Consider the following 23219-nt stretch of genomic DNA (forward strand, 5'->3'; position numbering starts at 1 on the left):
AGCTAACAAAATTCCAACCTGCCACATAGACATAGGAATGAATTTGTTTCCCTTCAACTGCATATCCTGATGAAGACCCTCATCTGGTGGTATACAAGCTTTTATACAGAAGTTCACATGGTTTCGTGCCCTGCTGGATAAGTGCCTAACAGAGGGACTTTAACAGATCCTCAGGAAAGCATTTCCATAGCCAGTCCTTGAAACAAGGAAGTCTTGGCCCCCTGCCTCATTCACATGGAATTTTGGGACAGAGAACAAAGACAAGCCGCCACCTGACCTCAGCTGTTTTGGAAAGTCATGCAGGAGACATGTCATGCAAATACCTCAAGCCTAGATTATTAAAAAGAGTTTTCTTTTGACTTATGAGCACAGCCTCAGTTCAAACTGCAATAGAAAGAAACCAATTTACTTCATGTAAACCAGCCAGCTGGTGGAATATGCATTGAAAGTAACAGTATAAATAACTTACTTTAGAAATCCTTGAATGTTATGAAAAGCAGGATGGAATTAAAGAAATATGGTTACTTGCCATTCTCAGAAATTTATTACTAGTACATTGTTTATTTTAATTTTCACTGCATTCAGATGTGTGTAATAAACCTTTACACACGTGATAGTTGTTTATAATGTGTTTTGTACAATTAAAAAAAGTCAAACAGAAATAATACAAATTCAATAGTCATTCCAGTAGAAGGAAGCTTATACCTGCAGGACCCTGCATCTTCAGGATCTCTGCTAGGAACATCAGAAGCTAAAACATAATGCATTCATTTCCATAGAAATGGGCTCAATATTATTTCATTGAGGCAGACTCTGACCTAAAATACCCATCACAATTTGAAAAAAAGCTCTTGGCTCACATAGGTTAGGAAATACAAAAATAATATTGAAAGAGGTGTAATGAAGATGCTGAATGAGGGTGCAACTTGCACAGGGATAACTGAACTGTGAAGTGACATCATACTAGGTTTGCCCCTTTTGCTACAACATTAATACAGCTGTCAGTGGAAAGGTACAGTACCCAGACAAAATGCTAGCGTAATAGCACTTGCTATCAGATAAAAGTATGATCCCATTTACCCAGTTCATGCTTAATCAAAACTCCCAGTTAATTAAACAAAGTCACATCCTCCTGCACCCCAGTGGCAATGCACACCAAGCATGTTTTCCAACACTTAGTGAAAACCCTGGTTTTCAAAAGGCATTCAGTATATCTAGAGAAACAGAATTATACTTGCATCTAGCTATATACTAGCTGTAGCTCACGAAAGCTTATGCTCAAATAAATTGGTTAGTCTCTAAGGTGCCACAAGTACTCCTTTTCTTTTTGCGAATACAGACTAACACGGCTGCTACTCTGAAACCAGAATTATACTACAGATTCAAACTTCATTCCTGAGATTCTCATGCTATGTACCTCCAGGCTACAAATGTCAAGCAAGTGGTCTTTGCTTTTCATTTCCAGATTTAATCTAAAAGATTCTGGGTTAGGCCAGAGGCTGGCCTTTCTTGATTTAAGGGTCTGTGTGTGCCCAGCATGGGCTCTGAATGAGTTAATACGGACCTCAGAAGCCAAATCAACATATCAAACTGCATCTGCAGAGTGGGCCAGTAGGAACTGGGGAGCCTGTTAGTGTTCAAAAGAATAAAGCATTTGTTTTGAGCTGCCTAGCGGAAAGGGTCATACAGCTTGCCTATTCTTTCAAACATTAACAGTCCTTTCTGTAATTCAGATGTCTGGAAAAAACAAAGAAGTATTGCCCATATAAGTAGTGGTTAATAGTGTTGTGCCTCTCTTAGGACAGGTCTGCACTACAGAATTACTTCGGTATAACCATGTTGCTCAGGGATATGAAAAATCCATACCCCGAGCAATGTAGTTATACTGATGTAAGCACTGGTGTAGGCAGCATTATGTCAGCAGGAGAGTTACTCTCACTGACATATCTACTGCCTCTTGTGGAGGTGGATTAACTCCAACGGGAGAGCACTCCTGTCAGCATAGAACATCTCCATTAAAGCACTATAGCCGCATCAGTGCGAACTGTGCCAATGCCGTTTAAGTGTAGACCTGCCCTTAGAGTGCACTTATTCTACACAGAACTAAAGACAACTCCCCTATTACTAATAGACTTCCATTGGCCCTTCCATCCAAAAGGAGGGACCCTAAGCTACAAATGTGTTGTGACAATCAGAGGCCAGACACCCCAAGGGGAGAACAGAAGGTTTAACCCCCCCAAAAAAAAGCAGTTAAACCAACTGACTGCATACAATGTTATTGTACTAACAAATATATCAAGTGAGGTCTTTTGTGCAAGCTTGTAATGCTCTGAACTTGACCATTATGACATATGTATACAGATTGTCATTTTACATTTTGTGTATTTAGAAAACTGCTCAAGCTGTGCTACAACTTCAGCTACACCTCACAGCAGGGTGGTGAGCAGTCAAGCAGGAAGGGGCACCTACCAAGCCAGCTGTTCACATCCAACTGGCTTCAGGTAACTATCCCCATTGTCCAGCCCAGGAAGAGACATTAATGGAAAGACACTGAGATAATTTGACATTGAAAAGAAGATCCCAGCTTCCAAGTTGGGGGGAATTTCCCACTTTGACTAACCACAAGTCACCAGGGACAAAGAAAAAAAAAATAAGTCTTTTAAAAGCAGGCTTGGAACTGAAGTTTAGCCAGAACTTAGGGGACAGTCTCAAAATGGCAGGCTGTCTGTGAATGCTGAATGCCTCCTATAGCTGGGGGGTATGCTAGGAAAGACAGTAAGTGACTTATTAGAAATATGAAAACTTAAGCCTGATGTTGCATCTTTATATTTATTTTCTGTGCAACTTGTGCTTCCCCTTAATTAAAAAAAACAAAACAAAGATAAAATGGTAAGTACACTTTATTTTTATCCCAAGCAGATGTCTGGTGTGCAAACAGTGCAGAGCATGTGTGCCAAAGGGAGCTGATAACGGTGGTGCTGGTTTCATGCCTTCAGAGTTGACATACCAGAGGAGAACGGTCCAAGTGTCTTTCAGGAAAAGAATAAGCAGGCCTGAGAACCACAACACCAAATATACTTGACCCTTCCCTGTGCCCTACCCACCTATTCTTTTTCCCTCCATGCACATCCCCAATCTGCTGCCTCTTTAGTTGTAGTGAGACTGCTGTTCTCTGTCTGTTGAGCACTCTCCTGTGGGGGTGCCATGGGCAAGCTCTTTCCTGGGCCCAGCTGGAGAGATGCCTTTAGATAAATGCACAAGAGAGAAAACTCAACTGAGCTTCAACAAAACAACAAAACTGGTTATGCACCTAATGTTGTCAAAAGAACAAACTGAAAGAAGAGATTTTTTCCATTAAACTCCTGCAGTCACAGTAATCTTAAATACAACAAATCTTGAAACAATAATAGGTACAACACTTTCAGATGAAGACAGTTTACATGTTGATGGGATCTCTTTAAAGAAAGGCTACAGTAAAAGAAAAAAAATAGATGAATTTGGCAAACATCCCCTCCAAACCCCCAGAGCCCAGTATTTTAAGTGGATTGTACACTCTCAATCCTCACATGCCTATAAGCAAAATAATAAGAGTACAATACTGGTTCAGTCTGATTGCTGACCATTTAGGTCAGCAACTACCTGAAATCAATGTTGCCTTTGGTGCTACATATATTATTCAACAAAGTTTATTATGAAGCCTACTTGGGTAGTTCACAAATGGCATGTCACAGAGTGCATCCCAGCTTTATGATTCAGTAATCTTTATAACCTAAAAAGCCTACAAAAAATATTTCTTGTAGGCCATCAGCCTATTCAATCTGACAGTACAGTGCTTGTGAATTAGGCAAAAAATGCAACACTCATCAACTGAGCTTTTACCTATAAAAAGACACAAAGGTGCAGATATGATCTAGATTGGACCACTTTCACAGACTGCATCTAGCATTGTGGCCCATCTTTTACAGATTACGCAATAAAGAGAAGTAAAAAAAAAAATGCAACTCTGCATAAAACTAAGTGTCATTCCCTCCCCCCCCACTCACCCGTAACATTGCCAAGCAGAGATGGGGGCAGGGGAAGTGAGGACAGCCAGCTTCATCAATATTACTGTACATGCTCAGTACAATCCAAGCAGCAAATCTGGGAGGAGCATGACCCTGCATTTCCCCCCACCACCCATGTATCACCTCTTGTGCCCAGTGCGGACTTTTTAAAGTGATTAAGTGCACATGCATATAGTTACAATAATACAAATGTAATTGCTGGGGAAAAGATTGTCTAATCCTTTGGAGGAATTTATTGCAGATAACTTTCACAGTTGCATCTATCACACACAGTAAATGGAATTGGATGACTAAAATGTATCAGACTTGGCATCCATGCACAATTACCTCCTGATTTACCTACATGCTGGGGGAAAAGTTTTAGATTAAAGAGAAATCAAGGCTTAAAGTGAAGAATAAGGAAACTATTAAAAGAACAGGCTAAAGATTTATGAACAAATGAATCTGGAAGTCTGATAGTGACTTATGTCGCTGTCTGTTAGTGCACCTATTATATGTAAAGGCAATAAGTAACCTGGAACATTCTGCACTCAACACTTGAAGGAATATAACAACACAATGGAAGCTATACTAAGGAATAAATTCAGAGAGATTAACAAATATTCGCTATAGTGAAATAATGATGATTGTTCATAACTTCCTTTTAAGATTGATGTTGATCTGTAATCTGTAATGGAAGATACTAACTTCAGACAGAATCAAAGCCTTAGAATGTTTATTTTATTTATTCGTTATTGGTGACCAAGAATAAATTAGCATTGTTTTGAATAAGCCTGGTCACCTTGTGGTCATACTCTGCATTGCCCTCAGAAACTACTTTTAGAGGAACTGCCAAAGGAAACTATTGTAGAGTCATCGAGAAAAAAAAATATGTTTCTGTTCTGCTCAGGACCCACCTTCTACCTCCCTCATAACCTTTACCTTTATTCAGATACACACATCCACCACAAGTGAAGTCACTACATAAGATCTGCACAAAGAAATTCAACAGGTTGTTTCTATTTCAATCAACACTAGAGCATTTTTACTTCCAGGGACAAAGGTTTGGATCCTCCAAGAGACTGAGCAACCTCAACTGCCTTTGAAGACAAGTGACTCCTCAAAGGGCTGTAACACAAACATTTTTAAGTACCAGTGTAAAATAATCAGGGGTCAGCAATGTGTCCATGGTAAAAATGTTGAGGTCCGTGGTAATTTTTCAAGAAACATTGAATGACATAACCCCCCACACACACAATGTCCATCACTAAGTATGGTAACTTTGTCAAGTATCCGTCACAGAACATGGTGGTGCCAACCCCTGAAAATAATTCTATTTGACGAGAGTCTGAGGGCCTGATCCAAAGCCTGTTCACAGAGGCCACACATGGAGGAGCACACCGGGTCACGTGTGTCCGTCCTGTCCCCACCCCTCAGATTCACTGCTTGGCTTTTACTGAGCATGCTCAGTAACATCTGCTGATGCTGCTGCCCTCACTATCGACAGGCACAGGTCATCTCTGCCTGTTGAAGTCAATGGGGGAGGGGAGGGTCTTTTATTGAATTCAACAGGCTATAGATCAGGCCCTAAGGAAGGATCATGTTCTAACAGTCAGCAGGAGCAGAACAACAAGTGAACAGTATAGCGCTGTGACAAGAAGTTTGCTCTGCAGTAGTGACAATTTTTGAAAGTGACAAATATGGCTGTGCTACATATAACTGACTAGATGTATCATCAGGTAACCGCCTCTTGCACACCCCCTCAGGGCAGCCCTGCCTCAGTTTCCCCCTTCACGGCGTTTCTTCGATAACTCTCAACCCTGTTGTCCTTTCACACCCCTTTTCAGGTTCTGGTTTATTAAATTAAACATTCAAGATGTCAAATCCATCCATCTACCTCATCATCAGGTCACTCTGAGGCCTTTCCTGCCTATAGTCTCACTCCTCAAGTCCCAGGTTTCCTCTTCTGGAGCCTACTCACTCCCAGCAACCTCTGTACTCATTGTAATCTCCCTAGGAATCCCCCCTCTATGTACCTGACTGCTGCTCTTCATAAGGGAATCAGCTGATCCCTGCTCAGGTATGTCCCCTTAGTAACTAGGGTTGGCTGGCCTTAGCCCTCAAAGGGGCAAGCTACCTTGTTACAAAAAGCAAGTGCCGCTACAGCTGTGCATCAAGAAAAAAGGAAAGAGGATGTATTTCCTATTCCTAGCCTTATAAAGATAGTACAAGTGCCTTTAAAAAAAAAAAAAGTAGTCACATACAAAATCATTCTATTGGAATTCTGTCTAGGTTTTTTTCAACAAGGTGTTTTCTATCGCATAGGTGTAAAATAGAAAAAGAAGTTTCTTGTTTACGTGTAAACTCAGCTGTATGTGATAAAGATTTTCTCTTTAAGTGGTGAACACTTTTGGAATAACCCTAGATTTTAGAGTGTGACTCTGCTTATACTTAACAGGCTCAATTTATAGATTTGCTGGAGTTTTGTTTAACCATTGGGTCTATGTTTCTGTTGTCAAAAAAAAAAAACCCTATCAATTTAAAATAATGATTGTACAATATACAATAATGAAATGGCAGGGATATTAGGGACGGTCAAACAAACAGAACGTGGCACAGAATGTAAAATCTTTTAGGTTCAGATAACTAGACTTATCTACAGATCTCAAGATCCTTCCTTTCTCCTCTGTCCATCAACTGCAACAGGCTCAATTCCTTCCTTCCATGTGACATTTTATACACTGGAGCTCTACTTGTGATCACTCTCTCCCTTCTATATTTACACATTCATTGGGTAATGCTGAATAAGGGTTTCAGTGGAACAGATTATATTAGGTACAATAAAGTGTCCTGCATTTGTGAGAATAGAGGAGGCTAAGTGAATTGGACTATTCCTGAGCCAGTATTGCATATACACAGGTACAGAAGACTGAAATACAGTTTTCCCACCATAAGGTAGGAGTAAAATGAATCCTTCCCTTGTTTCTCTCCTCTTATGAACGTCCATGATATTTTTGCAGTGCTAAAATACCTGAATTATCAATGGTTCCAACAGCTTCTCCACTGTAAATGTCTGGATCTGAAGATCCTGAGGATCAATTTTCAATGTAACACTTGGCACTGCTGCTGACATGTCACCTGTATACAAAACAAAGATACAACAGTAAATAACAATAATTGGGACAGCAAGACTCATGCTGGTATGGACCGAGGTACTTGGATATGTGGAATGAGGATCAGGGCCTAGGCTACTACGACACGTGTGTCAACATAAAATTCTTAACAAATTGTAGAAAGAATGTTAACTGTTTAGCACCTAGAAAAGTGGTTCCCAAAGTGGGGTTTGCACAATGTTACAGGGGAGTTGCCAGAAAAATTTCCCTAATGGCAGCCAGAGGAACCTGGGCATGGGAGGCAGCAGGTGGGACCCAGTTGCAGGGCAGACAGCCCAAACCCAGGAGCACTGAGCAGGCAGCCAAGCCCCAGTCAGTGAGGGGGCCGGCAGCCCAAACCCGCAGCAGTTGGGGCAGGCAGCCTGAGCCCGCGGCAGTTGGGGGCAGGCAGCCCGAGCCCTGCCCCTGTCAGTGAGGGGCCAGTAGCCTGAGCCCTAGTGGTCAGCATCGGGTTGGCAGCCCAGGCCCCACGGAGCTGGGCAGTTGGGGCTGGAGCCCAAGCCCTGGCAGTCAGCGGGGACCGGCAGCCCGAGCTCAGTGGAGCGCTGAGCGGGCAGCCCGAGCCACAGTCAACGGGGTCCAGCAGCCCGAGCCCTGCAGAGTGCAGAGCCGGAAGCCCAGACCCCGGTGCGGGCCAGCAGCCTGAACTCTGTGGTGGGCAAGGCTACAGCTAGGACCCCAGGCATGCAGGTGGCAGCTTGGACCCCTGTCCTTGGCAGAGAGGGAAAGTTTGGCGGCATGAAGGGCAGATTGAGCAGGGGCCATGCTGTACATAGGGGGGTGGTCCAGGCTAAAAATCGTGGGGCACCCCCCTTGGGACGGCTCTGGTGGCGGAAGAAAAGGCGTTTGCACGCCAAACCAGCTGGAACGACATTGTAGCCAATGTAGCAGTGTTAAGGTGCCTCAGTAATTCGATACTAAGTCATTCTCTCTGGAGTGCTGTTTTGCTTCAGTGAGACGTGAGTGAATCTTCTCATTTTCTAATTTGTTGGTTGTTAGCATTCTCTGGGTTATTTTTATTACAATTTTTGTACACAACTTCAAAAGGATAAGTGGCTGAAAAAGGAAAGTGTAAAGATGCAAGAATCAGCTAGTGTTTCCTCAAGTCCACACTGTGGAAAATCTTAGTCTAATGATCATGATGGTCCTGTGAAATCACTTACAAAGAAAAGAAAATATGACAATGATTATATAAAATATGGCTTTACATGCATTGGTGATCAAGAACATCCAAAATCACCATGCATAATTTGTGGTGATGTTCTAGCAAACAGCATCCCCAAACCTTCTCTACTTCAGCGCCATTTAGAAATTAGGCATCCTGCACAACTCAACTAGCCTGTTGATTTTTTCAAGAGAAAATTAGCTGAGAGGAAAAGTGACATTACCAGTTTTATATCCAAAGCAAGTACTGATAATGAAAATGCATTTGAAGCATCATACCACGTGAGAAAGCATCAAAAGCCCGTACCATAGCAGAGAGCTTGATTGGTCCATGTATTAAAAAAAAAAAAAAAGACGTAGTTCATTGCATACTTGGAGAAAAGGCTGCAAAAAGGATTGACATGATACCTTTGTCCAATAATACCTTGTCACGAAGAATTAATGACATGTCAAATAATGTAGAGACTACAATTGTACACAGTGAAAAATAGTCCATATTATGCTATACAGTTGGATGAATCAACTGATGTAGCTAATCTAGCTGTTTTGCTACTGTTTGTACATTATGTGAATGAAGGTATGGTCAAAAACGACATGTTTTGCCAACCACTGGAAGAACGTACAACTGGAAAAGATATCTTCAATCTGACTAATGCATATTTTCAAGTAAAGGAAATAGATTGGTCTCGTTGCCTAGGCATTTGCACTGATGGGGCCATATCAATGACAGGGAAGCATACTGGATTTGTAGCGCAAACAAAAAAGGTTCCATCAAAAGTCTCTTGGACTCATTGCAGTATCCATAGACAAGCCCTCGCAACAAAACGCATGCCTGAGGGACTTAAGGAAGTGCTGGACAATGCAGTGAAAATGGTAAATTTCATAAAATCACAGCAAACAAATTCCAGAATATTTCACGTACTTTGTGAAGAAATGGGTAGTATACACAATTGTCTGTTGACCCATACCAAAGTTAGATGGCTTTCATGGGGCAAAATCCCTGTGCGCTTGATTGAGCTTAGAATGGAAATCCTAGGGGTTTTTTTCCCCCAACAGCCACTCTTTCCACCTTGCCAGCTGTATAGAAAATAATGTCTGGCTCCAGAGCCTAGCTTATTTAGCAGATATTTTCTCAAGAATTAATGACCTACATTAAGCTCTTCAAGGTCTCAATATAACAGTTTTCAATGTGCAAGAGCAAGCTGAATCCATGATAAAGAAGTTGAAGTTCTGGGAAAGTTGTTTGGAAAATAGTCAAACTGAGTGTTTCAGTAATCTGCCAGAAAGTCATGAAGAACACAAACTTCAGTTGGATCAGTGCACTAAAACTAATATAATTGCACACCTAAAAGGACTTTGCACAACTTCAGGGAATACTTTCCAGCTATGTCAGGCAATAATGACTGGATTCGCAACCCTTTTGATAATACCACTTTCTCAACACAGATATTGAACACTGAGGAAAAAGAGAAATTGATTGAGAGCTCCTGTGATTACAAACTGAAAAGGAGTTTCAGAAATCTGTCATTAATCAACTTTTGGCTGAGTTTAAGAAACGAGTACCCCCTTCTGGCAGAAAAAGCTACTACAGCTTTGTTCCTATTTTCAACAACATACTTATGCAAGAAAGCATTTTCCTCGTATGCATACCTGAAAACCAAATACAGAAACAGACTTGATGCCGAACCAAACCTTAGACTTTATCTTTCTCCAGTGGTTCTGGACTTCTAAGTGCTATGCAGAGCAAAGCAAGCACATCCATCGCACTGAGGAAATTTAAACTTAAATCCCTGGAAATACTCATTTTTACAAGGGGGTTCATGAGATTTCACAATTTAGTGAAAGGGGTTCACAGGTTGTTAAAGTTTGGGAACCACTGACCTAGAAGATACATTAAACACACCTTTGCAAGGTATATTTAACCAGTAAAGACTTCTAATACAGAAATAACCGATGATGATCTTTTATAAACAGGACTTATTATAACTGCTGTATATTTCAATAGTAAAATACTGTGGTTATGCAGTCTAGGGTGACAATGCATCTCCTTGTGGTGAACCTAGCACTGATTTAATGTAAGACAGTAGACTCAGGGTTTCTAGTGAAAAAATGTGTTTAAGTTGCCTATAACATGTTAGTTGCTCATATTTCCCTCCCCGTGTAATGAAGAAAATATTATCTTAAGTTGTGTTGATAATGATGATTGAAGAGTTAAGGTTAGAGGCACTTTATGGTTGCACCATTCTCAGTAAAGGTTACATAAGTAGCAAGTTTACTGCTTAATTACTAGTCTATCACATTTGCAGCTAGTCGTGGGTTCTAGTATATTCAATTGTATAGGAGTAGAAGTCTTTACAATACTATTCCTGACTAAAGAAAACTTCCTACTTTTTTGTCTAGCACTTATAGCAAGAATTATAGACTATGAAATAAATTTAAGTATTTTGGTATTGCCCAAAAAATCCTGAGGCAGCCTTAAAACAAGAAAATTGGGTTATTTGATTTGAATGTTGCAACCCCATTATATGTAAAGATACAACACAGTATGCATCGTATAGGATTACCACCACACTTAAGGTCTGCTGTCAGGCCCCAGTTCAGGAAACCATTTGAGCACATGCTTAACTTTAAGCATATGTTTAAATCCCATTGATTTTAGTGAGACTTAAGCACATGCTTAAAACCAAATACATCTTTAAGTGCCCTCCCTGAGTATCCTAAAACAGGAGGTAATAACTGTGCCAAAGCCCATGTTATATAGGTTAAAGTTGCCTCTAAGAGAAACTGGGGAGGACATTAGTCCCCACTATAAAATGGAGAAGGCTACTTCTTGTGGGAGTTAATACCTGTCAAGACATCTGTTGACATGATCATGAGCATTAAAACATCAGCTGTCTCCCTTCCCCATTCCCATATTATTTTATTATTTATATTCACATAGCAATTGGGACCACTAGTCTTGGACCATGACCCTAGAGTGCTAGGCGCTGTACAAACATGGAACAAAAAAATATTGTCCCCACTCCATACAGCATATAATCGAAGCATGAAAGATTGTGCTACCTAAAATCTTCTGGCAACCCTATAGGGAACAAATATCAAAACCAGCCACATCTAAAAAGGTATTGCTCTCCAGTAGGACAGAATAAAACACTCATCTTTCATCTTTATTAACTCAACAAAAGCTCATGTGAATCTACATCTAGATTGACTTTAAATAGGTCCTGGATATAAATGAAAGTTTTACCACAGAGTCAAATGGGGCCAGGATTTCAGCCCTGGACTTTAAATTAGAAACAAAACTGGCTTCGGCATGACAGCCGTAAGAATCGCAAAAGCCAGGATTTCACATTAACATTGTCCCGAGGACACCACTTTACCCAGTGTCTGTGTTAAAAAAAACTATTAAATCTATTTCTTTATTTGCATCCTTATCATTATCAAAATTTATGCCATTGAAAAGATGGATCAATTCAATACAGAACAATAGGCAACAACCATTGCTGGAGGCCCTTTGTTAAAATAATTTGTAGTAGAATCAGGATATTCTTCTGTTCTGGTGCAACTCTTGTTGTTCCATTAAAGTTACATTGGCCCCCCAAATTTTTGGTTCATATCTGCTATTTGAAAATTTATGAGAATGAATGACAACTTTCAAAGACTACAAAAGCTGCACAAAGAGCAAACAATTTATTTCATCCATCCTCCCAGCTTTTGTAAAGTTTTCTTATCCCATTTTCATCTCAGTTTTTTCCATCTCCATAAACCTGAAATTGGCTATACTGTATATGCTGAAAAACAAGGTCATTTAGATGATCCTCATTTTTTTGCATAGTTCTTCACTGTCAGTTAACTTAACACTGAGAAAATATTGAAAAAACTATTTTTTCTTCTAAACCAAGAACAATTCAGCAGGAAAGAAGTTATCTATAAGCTTCTCCCCTATTCTCATATTCTAGGCATTTTCTAGTCTTCACTGTGACAAAGTAGACTCTCTGCATCTTCTGTCCAATGGAGGTAGCAAGGGAACATGATGGTTTAGTACAATGGTGCTGAACCTAAGTCATGAATGCTTGAAATAGCATGATTCCTGTTCTGGTGGCACATCCCCAAATAGACTTCCATAGTCTGGGAGGGACTGATATACCTGCAGTTATGTAGCTATGAAATCAAGATGCCTTTCAATTTTGTAGTGAACCTTTATATTTTTAAGCACTCTCTCTGTACAGACATCAGAGAGACTTTTCAGAGTTCAGTTTAGACTACCAGAGGAGATACCTACTATGTACACCCTCACTGACTTCACTTTTGTTCTTTCTTGTTCTGCTGCTGTTAAATCTATAATAAGAGGTCCCACTGACTGCAAAAATCTGTATGCTCTTCATGTATTGAAAAAAAAAAAACCCAAGTGCATAATGCTCTGACCCCAGAGTGGATGTCCAATGTTAAAGATGGGGCTATCACAAGCCAAGGTGGAAGGAAGTACAGATACAACAGGCATCCACAAAGGTGCTGGCTGTCAACCTGTCACTTTATTTTGGGGCACTAATGCTCAGAAAAGGTTCCCCCATCACAATATAAATAAGAAATACAAAACTTCAAAACTTGCCTAGCATGCATGTAAGTTACACACTGCTGCTAAATTAGGGTTATTTCTGTCAACATTTGCAAGAAATCTAACAGTAACCTGGAAAAATATATTTCCATTCAGACAGTCACACATCCATTTTGCATTAGGACATCTCATGCAAGCTCTAAATATTAATGCAAGGTCCTTTTTGACATATTGGTATGAAAGCTAATTCTAATATCAATGAGTTTATGGTTTCCAGAAACGTATTATCAGCTAGCCAGCCATGCATGTCCACTTCTGAATTAGATTCCACATCTGAACCTACTTTTGATACCTGTTTAATGCTTCTTAAGCTGCCACTCCATGATAAACAAACAAGATTGGCTTTGTATAGAAGTGGAGCCCTTGGTCCAGCCTGACCATTGAAGTCAATGGGTTCTTTCCACTGTCTGAGAAAACCAGATTCTTCTGCTGTTTTAGCATCACAGAATAGTAACAATTTCACACCCTTAAAAGGCCTGTTTTCTTCAACCTACTGAAATTCACCTTTTTATTTTTTTAGGGGGGATGGCAGGGGGTACGTCATTGACCTGGCTTTCTGAAGTATCTAGCCAAAATGTCAACTGCATTTTCATTTTAAATTAAATGACCCAGTCCACTTATTATGCACAATGCCCCTGGGTTTTGCTTTGCAGCTTTGAATTTAGTTCCAAGGTTACTTTCCCAAAATTGGAAGTCCAACTTGAAGACCACCACAGCTGTTGCCAAGAAAGAATTCAGAATAAAATTAACACTGTCCATTTGGAAGTCTGCATATCAGTTGCAAGGGGAAGCACCTCATGCTTCTATTGTCAGTTTGAAGAAATCACTGGAAGATTTTTTGGTTTCTTTTCTCTTTAGACATACTCATGATTTAAGTTGTTCCTAGTGGAGTCACCTTAACTCAGTCAAAATGTGACAACACTCCTTAACTCAAAAAATACAAAAATAAAAAGCACTCACTCCTTGCCTGTTTGACAGCATGCTGCAGCCCCCTTCACATTTACTCTCCTATAACAAATACCCAAAGTGAAAGATGACTTCTTCATATTTTGCATATTCCTTGACAGGTTGGAGACTGTTGTAAACATCCTAATTTTATTATCCCACCACTTGTTCTCATCTTCTTGAAGATCAGTTTGATCCAAAACCTTGGTTCTGAACAGTCTTCTTAGGGTATGTTACAAACCAGACTCAAGTTTTGAAGCTGAGAACCATCTCTATTTGTTGTTGCAACCCCTTGCTACTACCAGTTTGTCTAATAAACAGACATACTTATTGACTGCTTAGAGTCAGATCAAATCCCTATTAAGGCAATAGTAGTTCTCCCACTGCCTTCAGCAAGCTCTAGGTCTGGACTTTATATTGTTAAAATTAGTGGGAAATGTGTGGCAAAATCCCCAGCACTGCTCTGAAAATCTCAATCATATATTCTAAACTACAATAAAACAACTGAACACTTTGACATTTCTGGAAAGTAGTATTTTGTAGCATGCCTCTTTCTTACAAGAAGGAATTCCCCTAAAGGTGACTTCGATAACTGCAAAATCTTAACAAGTTAGAACTAGGGTTGCCAATTTAGGCTGGACATGTTCCTGGAGGTTTCATCACATGACAATCTTTAATAAAAAATTAATTTTTAATTCCTGGAGACTCCAGGGCAATCCTGGAGGCTTGGCAACCCTAGTTAGTACAGTTTTCACAGTATTACTTACAAGCTATTTTGAATCCTCAGCTGGGGTGACCCACAGAAGCATTCATAACATTCTATGTTTTCGCTATCATTTTTATGTTATTAATTATCAGTATTCTTGTGGATTAGAAACATATCAAGGCAATAAAGAGGAAAGTATAGAAGCAATCAGGGAAAATACTTAAGATATTTCTGATATTTGTAACTTCAGGAGAACCGTCTGTGCTTGTAGCTGGAGCTATATTGCCTCTTTGCTAATCAAACAACTTTCCCAGGTGTGAATTTCTTGAGAAACACTGGGATCACAGCCCATTGTTTAATAAAAACAAAATATCTACTCTAGTATAGCATGCCCTTTGGACACAGTAAGGCTCTAGGTTATAAGATACTTTGATGCAAGGCTGCTATAGTTTGGAACTTAGATATATTAATCTATACAGAAGTCAATTTCACCAGTGTATTGCAATATCTTAGAACACTAGACAGGACTTTCAGGTGTCATGGAGATAGAGTATTTCAGCCTCAATGGAACAAAAAACAATAACCTGCACTCATACACAACGGTATACTTTAAGCTAAGTGCTAATTTTTGTTGTGTCTTTTTATTACGAACTATGTCTAAACTGACAACGTTCAGCATTTCAGTGAATAAAAGAATGGGGGGGGGTTGTAAATAAAGAAAAGTAAGAAAGTTTTCTGCAGCCTGAAGTAAAATTCAACTATAAAAATTATAATTGTTAAACAAGCTCTAAGTACAATGGGTACTCTAAATTAAATAAAATAATGACAGAAAGTGGCTCCAAAAATACAGCTAACCTTTCTAATATATAATCATTAGAATTTTGTTTACTGCTAAAATCACTAATTGTACTTACAAGACAATAACATAACTCACCTATTCCAAAACAAACAGTCCACATTCAGGCACTAAAGCAACTGTCTAAACACCAGAAAAATTGCTTAGAACTTCAGTACAACTATCATGGCTCATCGTGCATCTGCAAGCTGATGGCCTGACAAGTGCTCTAGTGTATTTCAGGATGACTGACAGGGCACAGTGGCTGCTGGTGGGGGTAGGGCATCCTTAAAGCTACATACTAATGTAGAAATATGTCAGATATAATTAAAAACAGAACAGTGCCTTTCTAATTTATTTTGAACAATGAAAGGATATGGAATATATTTTTGCCATGACTTCTGGTGTATATCCTGAATCACTATTCTTTCTTTTTCCATACAGTCTGGTTATATGACCACCTCTGTCTCAATGCCATGACTCAGACTTTCAAACTTATTCAATTATTCAATGCCATACATAAAAAGTATTACATCCAAAAAGCATTACATTTGGTTACTCCTTGTCATTAGCAAGAGTTGCCTTCTAGTCAGATGGGCTATCTCAAAGAGAGCACAACAAAATGTGTGTCAGAGGCTTGAGGAAGGTCTCAATGCAGATACCAGTTAATAAAAAAAATATTGTCTTATGTCAAAATCTAATAGTGTATAATCACACCGTTAATGGAATGATAGTATTTTAAAAGTTCCACCAACCCTACCAACAAGCTTGCAGTGATGCACCCACGGTTACTGTACATTGCACCATAACAAGATACAAATCGCATACCAAAAAAAGTAAAAAACCTAACAAAACTAAGGGGCGGGGCGAAATAAGGTATCTACACAAAGGGTGAAATCCTGGCTCCACTGAAGTCAGTCAGTGAAATTTTTGCTTACTAGCATTTTACATGTTCAAAGAACAGCTCCAGCTGACTTCAGTTGCAGTTGTGAGTACTCAGCACCCCTGCAAATGTAGTCCTAGATGTCTTATACGGGTACCCAGAAAATGAGAATCACATAATTAGTGGCCAGCTATGAAAAATGGGGTTTAGATGCATCATACAGGAACTCTGGGACAGAGACAGGAATAGAATGCTACCCCGGAGAATTTAATTCAACTGCCTTAACTATTCATAGATTCCAAGGCCTGAAGAGACAATTATGATAGTCTAGGCTGTCCTCCTGTATAACACATGCCAGAGAACCCCCCAAAATAATTCCTCAAGCATATCTTTTAGAAAAAAACAATCATGATTTTAAAATGGTTAGTGATGAAGAATCCATCTTAGTAAATTGCCCTCACTGGCAAAAAAATTATGCCTTTTTTCCAGTCTGCATTTCTCTATCTTCAACTTCTAGCCATTGGATGGTGTTAGACCTTTCTCTGCTACATTGAAAAGCCCATTATTAAATATTTGTTCCCCGCATAGGCACTTAGACTAATCAAGTCATCCCTTAACTTTCTCATTGTTAAGCTCCTTGAGGATATTTGGCTTAAACTATCACTATAAGGTATGTTTTCTAATCCTTTAATAATTCTTGTGACTCTTCTCTAAAAACTCTCTAATTTATCAACATCCTTCTTGAATTGTTGGCAGACAGTATTCCAGCAGTGGTTGAACCAGTGCAAAATACAGAAGTAAAATAACCTCTCTATTCCTACTCAAAATTTGCCTATTTATGTATGCAGGAATAGATTAGCTCTTTTGGCCACAGCATAAATTTGGGAGTTTATTTTCATCTGATTATTCACCATGATCCCCAAATCTTTTTCAGACTGCCCACTTCCCAGGATAGGATCCCCCACTCTGCAAATATGGGCTACATTCTTTGTTCCCAGAGGTGGACATTTACCCACATTGAAAGTCATATTCGTTCCTTGCACTCAATTTACCAAGCTTATCAGCTCACTCTGTATCAGTGACCTGTCCTCTTCATTATTCAACACTCCCCCAATTTTGGGGTCATCCGTGATGATGTTATGTTTTCTTTCAGGTCACTGATAAAAATGTTAAATAATCTAGGGCACAAAACTGATCCCTGAAGGATTCCGCTGGAAACACATCTACTCGGTAAAAATTCCCTGTTTACAATTATATTTGAGACCTATCAGTGAGCCTGTTTTTAATCCATTTAATGTGTGCCATGTTAATTTTATATCATTCTAGAAAAAAGTCTAAATTTATTATGTCAGTACTATTACATTCATCAACCAAATTTATAAACTCAGAAAACTATAAGTTAAACAGGATCAGTTTTCCATAAGCCCATATTGATTTGTACTAATTATATTATCTTCTAATTCTTCATTAATTGAGTCCCATATCAGCCTCTCCATTATCTTGCCCAGGATAGATATCAAGCCTATAATTACCTGGTTCATCCTGTTTACCATTTCTAAAAATTGGCATATTAGTTTTCTTCCAGTCTTCTGGAACTTCCCCTCTACTGCAAAACTTACTGGAGGGGGAAAAAAAACAAACATTAATAGTCAAGCAAGTTCCTCAGCCAGCTCTTTTAGAACTCTTGGATGCAAGTTGTCAACCTGCTAATTTTAAAATGTCTAACTTTAGTAGCTGTTGTTTAACATCCTTCAGAGACACTAGCAGAATGGAAAGAGTGTTACTACCATAATGAGATGAGACTATATAATTATTTCCCCCCCTCCAAAAAAACCAAATATTTATTGAACACTTCTGCCTTTTCTGCATTATTGATAATTCTACCATTTCCATCTAGTAGTGGATCGATATCATTGTCAGGATTCTTCTGGTTCCTAATACATTTTAAAACTCCTTATGGTCCTTATCACTGTTGGCCACAGATTTCACCTTGTGTCCCTTTGCTTCCCTTATCAATTTTCTATAAATCATAATTTCTGATTTAATATTAAATTACTATCAACTTCCCCTTTCTTCTATTTGTTATATAGTTCTATGGAATCTTCCTTACTCAGCCTGTAATGTCCCAAATTTTACTGAGTTGATCAAAGAGAAATGTTCACAAGAACTCAATTTGAAATCATCATATTCCTTGGTTTATTGAGCTATCAAATTTCATTGAGTTACAGTCTTGTAGCCTAGTAGCAGCTCCCTCAGTTGGGAATTATGGTGAAGGGTGAGTCTGCAAGCCACAAAAATATATTACCTATTTTTAAGTTTTCATGTTGTGGACATCAATGTATTCTCATTTCTGACCTTTAGCCAAGTATTGCTGACTTCTGATGGTAATAAGCATTTCAAGGAGAATGAAGCCCCACCTTTCATTTCAATATACATTCTTCTGCAAGCATCCAAGTAGTATGTTCAACTTCGGGTTTAACTTTCACATACTCCTATACCTATTTCAAAGCTTCTCTATTACATCATTTCTAATAAAGTAAGCTAATGTCACCTTCTCCCTTAGGTACACTGTGTCAATACATTGCATGTCAAGATGCAGGAATTAACACTGAGTTGTGAAATCCAGTCTGTGTTGTATTTATTACTACACGATGATAATCCTACAGTCTACCCAGTTACAGAGTTTTTGGCTTTGAGCTTGTCTATCAGTTTCTGAGCAGCAACCAAGAGCATTCCCAATGAGCCCAAAGAGTACATTATGATCCTGATGCTGGAATCCTTACTCAGGCAAGCCTTCCCCTGAAGTATAACCATAAGAATCTGTGGTCTTGGTTCTGCCACAGTTACACTGATATTACAAGTATAACTGCATTGAAGTCAATAGAGTTATGCTGGATACATACCAATGTATCTAAGAGATGCTTTAATAGTTGTGTTCATAATGTTTTCCCCAGACACACAGATTACGGTCTAGGAACTTTTTAAACCAGAACTGAGCAAATAACTGATTTTTCAATTCAGTGGCCAAACCAAAAAAAAAAAAAAAAAATCCCCAAAAAATGTGTTTTGTGTCAATCCAAAACCAAAATTTCAGTTTTTCCCCCTCAAACAAAACAAAATTATTTTGAGTCAAACAAAACATTGCTTAATCGAAAAAAAAAAAGTTGATGGTTTTATTCCTGGATTTTTTTTCAAATCCTTTGATTGTTTTTTTAAATAAATCTAACTAAACTTTGAAATGAAACATTTTGAAATTAAACATCAAAACAAAATGGTTCAATTTTAAAATTTTGTTTTTTCTTTTTTAAAGCCAAAACTATTTCAAATTGTCAGTCCAAAATTGTAATTTTTGGCAAATAAGATATTTGTCTAAAATAAGTTCACCCAGCTCTACTTTTCAGTAGCAATATTTGAGCTGTTTAAGTAACATTTGCCTCAAAGAAAGAAGTATGGTGTGACATGGGGACAATACGCATTCAAGAAGCGGTATGCATTGGCTCCTTTTGTACTCATGAAGTCTTTCACTTTCAAAGACTCTCATTGAAATGAACCGGCCTGTTATTTTTCACTACATGTATTAGGTTTGGGTACTGATCAAATGCTCCACACTTTCTTGGGTGCTAGGTGGTTTTTGGATGGCTGGTTGCACTGTGCTGGTAACAGTAGGCAGAGGATGTTTGCATCCAAGCCTCCCTTTTTATTTTTATTTTTTAAAGATAAGTGTTCTGATCTTTAACAAGGACTAGAGAGAATGCTTAAAGGAAGTTCAAGTTGACCTTGTACTAAACATAGCTTATTCTTTACCTCAACAAAAATCACATGACATGTGTTTGCTACAGTAACATACGATGTAACATTAACTTGAAACTCAGAGGAGGAAGGAGTCTTTAAACATTCTTTTTATGAAATTATCACCACACATCTTTTTATTATGGTTGCTAGTTTTTACACTGTGATGTTATTCCCAGTTTAGTAAACATATCTTCATCGTAATACATTGTAATGAATTTAAAAATCACGTTTTTCATTCTCCTTGTACAGCTGCTATTCTTCACAATAGATTTCCTTGTGTTTCACATTCATGGGCTACAGTAGGCTATTTCTTTGTCAAGTGCCAGTTTTGCATGATCTAGCATCAGATTGATCTAGTCTTTAAAGGTTTACACTTTGACCACTGCATTTACCAGAGTTCCAAGTAATTTAACTATTAAACATTCCCACTGCACACACACTAAACCAAAACCAAGGAGTTCTAGGTGAGCACTTGTTAATTTTAAATTTTTGACTGGGCTGTACAGGAGGAGGAGGAGGAGGAGGAAGTGGTTTCAATACACCTCACCCATTTGCACCCTTCACAGAAATTGGGCACGGTTCTCTTAAAAGACATGGGCACTTCCCCTGGCAAGTGCTCCCAGGGTGATAGCTACCTAAAATGAGAAGGGGAGGGGCAGAGTAAAAGCTGAGCCATAATCCACAATAACCAATCAGCACAACTAATTGGGTGAAATGGGAAGGGTGCATGCTGAACCCCTGGAAAGGGTGGCAGTGCGCTTGTGATTTCAGGATCCTCCAAGACAAGTTCTGGCTGGGTCTGGCAGAATTCTCCCTAGGGCTCCTAGTGCAGCATGGCCCTTCAGCTCCTCTTTCAACCCAGGCAATGGCTTCAAAAAGCCTTCCTGTTTTGAGCCACGTTGTGTTTTCTTTAGATACAATAGCACTTCTTGTTTCTTCTCTTTGTTGAATTAACATGATCACTGTGCTATATTGAAAATGTTATCAAAATAACAAGCTATCACTTTACATTATAAGTGTTTTTCTGGTCCTGCTTGCAGGCTAGTGGGTTCTGCAGGGAGTGTGTGATCTGGGTCTTCAGCAGTCAGTCCGCAAAGACCCAGTCTGAAGTAAGGGTGGATTGAGTTGCCTAACTGCTTTAGGGAACTCTCTGCTTTGTCTCTCTATCTTTTTGGTCCTGGAGTCTAAGAAATAAAAGAGCATTACCTTACAGAAAGAGTATTTTATGTTTTTATCTAGCTTCTGTTTGTATGCAGTCAACGTAAATCACCACTTCCAAATCCTGCCACATATATTTAAATAAATGATTGCTGATCATTGTTGCTTTCCATAGGAGTTGGATTGGGCCCTCACTAATTAATTGGGTGACAAAAGGAGCATTCAGATCTGCCATTTCACACTTCTTCCTCTAAAAATCTAAATAAATTAAGAATATCCAAAGTGCCCAATCCCTTCAGAGATTTTTCCTTCCCTAAAGGGGCATCTACAGGCACAATTCTTCACTGTTGTAAGAGTTTGTGGCTTACACCAAGGGCGAATTTGGCACTCCAATCTTTTAAAAAATACCCAAAATAGAATAAGAAAAATATTCCAGTGCACACAACACTTGAACTAGAATCCATTCTAGAGAACTTTCTTAATGTGTACAAATAATGCAGGTGTTTTCTGAAGTGTGCAGATTGGCTTTTAATAGTCTGCTCTTATTACTATTTTGGAAACAGCGCCTTCTATATTTAAATATCTAAAGTATAAATTATCTTATAAAAACTACCTTGTGCAATGATTCAATATTTTAAATCCTATTTTAAACTCACTAATTTACATTTACATAAGCCTCCTCTGTGCTGGAAGCAACTTCCAGCAAAGTATCAATAAGGGCAGCCTTACTAAAGAACAGCATTCATACAATATCTTATCTTCCCTTGTACAATATTGTGATATGCTTTTTATAGCTGGAAAATATATGACTGCATTGCACAACCCTGGCTAATGGCTTCAAGTGACAAGATTATGGTGATTTCTTGTATCTATGGAACCAGCATGAAAATGCATGTTTACAAGTAAGAAACATACTTTTTAGGAAGTTTGAAAAAAATTCATCTTATTTTTCCACTGACATTTGAGGGGAGACTATTCAATTAAGCACCTGTAATTCAATTCACAACTCAATATACTTTCAGTATAAACAAAATTCCCTTCACTCTACTTCAGTCTTACCTTTCAAATCAAGAAGCCAACTCTAACAAGATGACTAAGAGTTCCAGGAAACTACTCTCTGACAAAGTCTTCTTGCAGAGTTCTGATTCCAGATCCACTGAAAAGGACTAGCTTCTTTGGTTGCCTGTCAATCACAAAGATTAGGAAAGGAAATAGAAGGGGAGAACAATGGAAAAATATAGGAAAGGGGAGGGTCGTATCCATCTGGTACCGCCTTCTGTACTGAGAGTTACTGACTTCACTGACAACTTGTTACTGAAAATACCTCTTTGAAAAAGCCCAGGCTAGTTCCTGTAAAACCTGCGAACACTGTCGATAAGCTTTTAGAGTAGTGGCCGTGTTAGTCTGTATCCGCAAAAAGAAAAGGAGTACTTGTGGCACCTTAGAAACTAACAAATTTATTTGAGCATAAGCTTTCGTGAGCTACAGCTCACTTCATCGGATGCATGCAGTGGAAAATACAGTGCTTTTACAGTCTCATTCAAAGCCCACTGAAGTCAATGGAAAAACTCCCATTGATGTTAGTGGGGTTTGGATTGGGGCTTTAAGGAAGATCCTTAGAATCAGTTTTCCCTCTTCTATTTTCAAACAGCTGATCTGCACATAAATACACAAATTAAAGTCACAGGAACCACATAGCATGAGAGATCAAAGAAAAAGAGCAAAAGTGATAGGTAGGAGACCCATAACAGACATTGTAATTGAAACTCATGTCACATATTGCAGCAATGTGCAGACTAAAATTTCATCCAGCTCAGGCCCTGTAATATATATCGTCCACATGCCAGACAACTCCAATAATACCTACATACGATGACACACTCCAAAGTGGGAGATGTACACAGA

At 38.9% G+C, this 23219-nt stretch overlaps 1 protein-coding gene across 1 annotated transcript in view; it reads right to left on the reverse strand.

Annotated features, from left to right (window-relative positions):
- The window catches only part of CTNNA3 (catenin alpha 3), a 909177-nt gene extending 893572 nt beyond the window's left edge, over positions 1-15605 (reverse strand). The window contains exons 1-2 of the mRNA XM_077821324.1: positions 15581-15605; positions 7075-7181 (exon numbers count right to left, since the gene is read on the reverse strand). Coding sequence (XP_077677450.1) covers positions 7075-7181; positions 15581-15605 — 132 coding nt within the window. The remainder of the gene's footprint in view (positions 1-7074; positions 7182-15580) is intronic.
- Between the last annotated feature and the right edge of the window lie 7614 nt (positions 15606-23219).

The sequence above is a fragment of the Eretmochelys imbricata genome, chromosome 7 (assembly GCF_965152235.1).
Source record: "Eretmochelys imbricata isolate rEreImb1 chromosome 7, rEreImb1.hap1, whole genome shotgun sequence".
Classification (NCBI taxonomy): Eukaryota; Metazoa; Chordata; order Testudines; family Cheloniidae; genus Eretmochelys; species Eretmochelys imbricata.